This window comes from Copidosoma floridanum, unplaced genomic scaffold (assembly GCF_036245765.1).
Source record: "Copidosoma floridanum isolate Cflo_tuat_1 unplaced genomic scaffold, Cflo_Japanese_pri ptg000019l, whole genome shotgun sequence".
Taxonomy (NCBI): Eukaryota; Metazoa; Arthropoda; class Insecta; order Hymenoptera; family Encyrtidae; genus Copidosoma; species Copidosoma floridanum.
Genome location: NW_028321896.1, coordinates 17,215,714 through 17,220,708, shown reverse-complemented (window position 1 = coordinate 17,220,708; position 4,995 = coordinate 17,215,714). Strand labels below are relative to the sequence as shown.

The following is a 4,995-nucleotide window of genomic DNA, read 5'->3' as shown; positions in this document are numbered from 1 at the left end:
ACATCGCTCATTGCTCGCAGCTGGAAAAATTAGAAATGAAACAGCACGCGCGCATTCCTCTTTTACCCTCCCGTCTCCTTCCCTACGGGTATAGGTAAAAAAGCCAAGATCGGCCGCAGTAGCAATTTAATGTCTATATGTATATACACGTGGAAGAAAAAAGGCGGTACAAGAGAGTGAATGACTGTTGGTTGGCGGCGGCACCGCATCAGCGTAAGTATAGCAAGTTCAAGACTTTTTCCGAGGCACTCTCTCTCTCTCCCCTTGCTCTCTTTCGCTTCTTCGGTAAATCGACAGCAGTCCAAGAAGGCTTTTCTTCATGGGTGTATGGTTTTATACATGACGATAACTATATATGGTTTTTTTCCCTCGCCCCTCCGTACCTACGTCTGGCGGATCGGAGGAACGATTGCATTTTAGATCAGAAAAACCCCCTGGGATGACTCGACCGACCTTATCATACATTGGGTCTAATGAGATTTCCTCCCTGCGCAGCGTTCTCGCATCCAATGTCGCACTCTCAATCTGTAATATAACGAGGGTGGAGTGGAAAAAAAAAAATGAACCGTTTCGGTTTACATGCCGTGGGGGTAGTAGGTATCAGGCGTGCGAAAATTTTTCGCTGAAAACAGTATACACCTCGAGAGTTGGCCAACGAAAGGCAGCTGCGTATATACGAGGCGTTTGTATACCCATCGACTATTTCCCTCTGGGTTGTTTCAATTACCCCTTGGTCGAGGGAAAAGTATCAATGATTCTAAATTGTCGACTGCAATTTGCCGCGTAATGATAGGCCTGGGCGCTGCTCGTAAATGCTCTTGTAGAGAGAGAGCCCGCGCGTATGAGATCGGCACGAAAAGAAAAAAAAAAAAAAAAAAAAAAAAAAAAAAAATAAGATTAGCAGACGAAGCAAAAAAGCATCGATGATAAAAATGGTCATGGTGGGAGGCACGACTCTCGTGAATCATCATCGGGCGAGGGCTAAATTGCCGGCCTCGAGAAGGAATAACTCCCTGGGTTTTTCTCTCTTATCGAGTTTGGCCGGCGGATGGTTTTATCGGCAATAAAATCACTTTGATTTCCATCGCGCGCATGTTACGCCTCGCCGGGAGCTCGCGTGATGGGCGCGCGGATGTGAAACGAGATAAGTAGAGGTGAAAAACTGGAATATAACTGCGGGCTGGTGCCGTCGACGTCGATTATACGACTCGTGTGGGGGTTTCGGTCGGCGATTGTGACTTCTCGGATCGCGATAGAAATGGCGTAGAGGAAATGTATACTACTACTTTTTTTTGTTTTATTTGGAATTGATTTTTCGTTGGTTTTCCAGATAAATAAATGACGTTGTTCCAAACTGATGAATGAATCCCTGATTTTTTCACATTCAGTCCGAGTTCGTTGTTTTTCCAAACAACACACATGAGCTGTCTTTTCGTATTACAATTCAAGAAATCGCCTTAATGCCAATTTTTGTGTAAACATTGGAAAGTGAGGCTATGGTTTTATGATTCAATCGTTTGGATGTAACAATGTGTTGGAAAACTGTTATAAAAGCTTGTAGTATTACTAGTATTACTAATTTACGTTTCCGCAAGTAGAAGTAACTATATAACTGCTACAATGTTTCTTGGATTTAGACTTATCGCCCGCAAATGAGGGTCATTATGATACAGTTCAATGGAGGTGACAACGCTACACGCATTTCACACTTGCTCTTGTAGCCGACGCGAACTGTTTACGTGCAGGCGTTAAGTTATCCTTCATACATAACTAGTATCCAAGTTAATTCAGCTGTGCTTGTTGCGCTTCACTTAAAGTTTACTAAACTTGGTGAACTTTGTCTTGTCCAATTAAGTTTACAATCCTATGGCCACGTTAATTTGCAGTATGATGTTTGTAAAAAGTCTGCTGGCAATTTTTGTGATTCAAGGTAAGTGCTTTTCGTTTGTCCATTTTATAATTAACTCATCCAACTCATAAATAATTTAGTTAGTTCCTCTTGTATTGCACAACATTCAGGATCAAAATATGATTTACGTTAATTTTGTGTACATCAAACGTGTTATGCACTAAGAACTACTAATCATACATTTTTTACAATAATAATCATCTTGTTTCTTAGTTTTTGCCAAAGCAAAAGTACAATTCCATATGAGTTGCACATACTGTGGTGTTAACTTTTAAAGTGTTTCAAAAGTAATTTGTTAACTTTATAATTCTACAATTTGATATTACAGTCTGACAGTTCCGTGTAAAGTTGTGTAAAGTGTAAAGACGGTAAAGTTCCGTGTTAGTACAGTTGATGAATATTGAATGAAAATAGTTCATAAATTCTGCCTTTACTGTCAAAAAACTGTTTTTTCTTGACTAAAGAAAAAAAAAGGTTAAAAAATAATAGAGTATAATGCAGATAATCGAATACTCGGTATCGTTATTAGAAAGTAAATAAATTGGTAAAACTTAAAAATATGTTGACGCATGAAATCGTACTGTATGCTTTGGTGACAACTAATGATTTATGACCTTATTTTATAATATTAAACAGAAAGTAAAATTTTTTAAACGTTTAATTAGTTACAAACGGTGACCACGGAAGTGTTCAAATAAAAGATGTTCCATACCACGTCGCCATTTTAAACTTGGGGAATGGCAATCAGGAAGTCTCATCACATAGCGCTGCACTTATCAAAGAAAACTACGCTATAACGAGTGCTAGATTTGTGTACCGAGGACGTGATAAACCTCATCGGTATATAGCTAAAATTGATGCCAACTTTGGTTTTCACTCCGGCAAAAATGTTTCCATGATCAGAAAATTTTTCATTCACCAAGACTATAATCCAGTGTAAGACTCGTTTCCAGTATTTTTTTTTTTTTTTTTTTTATACATAATGATAATTAAGTGGTATAGAATTAACTACGAATTTTCAGTGATTCATCCAATGGGAAATATGACATAGCTGTGATACAGTTGGATCAAAAACTGGATGTTAATAGAACTGCGACATTGCCTGCATCAAAAGAAAGAGTTGAAAATAATGAAAAAATTAGAATAATGGGCTATGTACCATTTGAAAGTATCGATGATAAGAGACTGGAATTTTTCGATGTTTCCGTCGACGAGTCATGTAAGGAAAATTCAATGACCTATCATGAATTGGTCTTACCGGACGAATCGGTATTGTGTATCACAGTTGGGAATAATAATTATGATGTGTTTGAGGTAAATATGAAACGTACACACTTATTTGAAAAAATTTCAAGTGGCAAAATTATATTTACAAGTTTTTTTTTGTTTTACATCAGGAGGAAGATAATGGTTTCATTTTGGTTCAAAGGGATGGCAACAAATCCGTACTGCTTGGACTTTCTTCTCAAGACAATCGACATTTTACCAAGATTTCGTTGCACATTGACTGGATCGAAAATATAACAAGCTATACAGAAGTTCCAGTTTATTTGAAAAAAAATGATAGTACTAACCGAGGTACCAACTCTGCCATTACCTTAACTCATTGCTATCTTTTGCAATGTAAAATTGTTAAAAAGTGTTAAACTTTTATGCTGAATTAGTTGTAGAGGCTGACCACGAAAGTGTTCAAATAAAAGATGTTCCATACCACGTCGCCAGTTTAAACTTGGGGAATGGCAATCAGGATATCTTGTCACATGACGCTGTACTTATTGAAAAAACCAACCAAGGTACTAATTCTGCCACTGGCTCAACACATTGCCATGTTTTGCTAACTTTGGTAGTAATCCGCCACATGTTAAATATTGTTCGAGTGTAAATTATATGAAGTTATCAAAGCCATTTTTCTGGAGGAACAATTATTATTGATTTGAGCTGTAAGATTTTTTGAAAGATGTAAAGATAAAGAGTTTATTGTTATCTGATCCTCCAAAAAACAAACGGATTTTCCAAGAATTGTACTAGTGATCGCTACCAGTTGGCTCCGTTCTACAACTTAATTCTGTAACACAGACGGTGTTTGTTAGAAGGTGACCATTTCAAGTTCTACAAAAAACATTTCACATCTGTAAGAGTATCGATAACGTATGTGATTTTGCAATTGAAAAGCATAAACAATTACGCACGTAAAAATGGCTTTCACTTACTAAATAACCCTTACTCAACTAAAAAACGAAATCCTGAAAAATCCAGCAACGGCACGCTACCGATAACATATCTTATCAGTTTTTTTTTTTTTTTTTTTTTTTTTTTTCTTCTAATAACATTCCTAACAAACTAGATGACCTTCGGCCAAGGATATACACGAGCAAGCTTGCCTGTCTAACTTGATAACAAATGCAGCCTAAAAACAATACACGTGGCACGCGCGCATACCAGTCCTTTCTAAACCTCAATTACCCGAAGCACATAGCAACGACAGTACAAGTTAAGTCCAGCTACCGGTTTCTGATAATATAACTCACAAACAGGTGTGGCAGTACCTATACACGTTCCGAGATAAGCTTTCTTCCTCCTTCTGCCACCGCTGATGCAGTGCGATGAACTTTAGCTGCTCTCCTTTGCAAAGACGCTTCGACAAATCGATTTTTCTGGTCGACTCGCTAAATTTAAACTCAGTTGAAAGCGAAGAAAAAAAAAAAAAAAAGTTACTCCTCGATACTGAAAGGTTGGAGATTAGAGGGTTGTTTTGGCCTCTTTTTCCTCCCCCCCAAAGAAGATCCCAGCTGAGCGATAAGAAGACACGCATAAAGAGGCGCACGACAACACGTCGAATGGGCTCCTCGCGTGGATGCAAGGCGCTACAGGGCCAATCAGTGTCCGCGCCGATAGCATCGACTCGGGACACACGTCGCTTGACTTTAAAGCTCAAGCGTGTCGAATAGCCTCCTCCTCCTCCTCCCCCTCCTTTTTCTTCTTGTCCTTAGCTGTGGCTGTCCTCCACCTGCTTTCACTTTCGAGACTCCTTGTGTCACGAACGGGGAGGCTCGAGAGAGCCGAGGAGCGCCTTTTCACTCGAAATT

General features: G+C 38.8%; 1 protein-coding gene across 1 annotated transcript; it reads left to right on the top strand.

Annotated features, from left to right (window-relative positions):
• Nucleotides 1-1,725: 1,725 nt before the first annotated feature.
• LOC149374573 (uncharacterized) lies at nt 1,726-4,075 on the top strand. The gene is made up of 5 exons (XM_089593234.1): nt 1,726-1,930; nt 2,575-2,845; nt 2,932-3,223; nt 3,307-3,487; nt 3,574-4,075. Exons 1-5 carry the CDS (start codon nt 1,867-1,869, stop codon nt 3,789-3,791), a joined length of 1,026 nt encoding a protein of 341 aa, XP_089449360.1. The 5' UTR covers nt 1,726-1,866; the 3' UTR covers nt 3,792-4,075.
• The last annotated feature ends 920 nt before the right edge of the window (nt 4,076-4,995 follow it).

Excerpts from the sequence above, each read along its gene's own strand:
- LOC149374573 (XM_089593234.1), top strand. The coding sequence starts at position 1,867 with ATGGCCACGTTAATTTGCAGTATGATGTTTGTAAAAAGTCTGCTGGCA. Across the intron at positions 1,931-2,574 it reads GGCAATTTTTGTGATTCAAG|TTACAAACGGTGACCACGGA; the intron begins GTAAGTGCTTTT and ends ACGTTTAATTAG. Across the intron at positions 3,488-3,573 it reads AAATGATAGTACTAACCGAG|TTGTAGAGGCTGACCACGAA; the intron begins GTACCAACTCTG and ends ATGCTGAATTAG.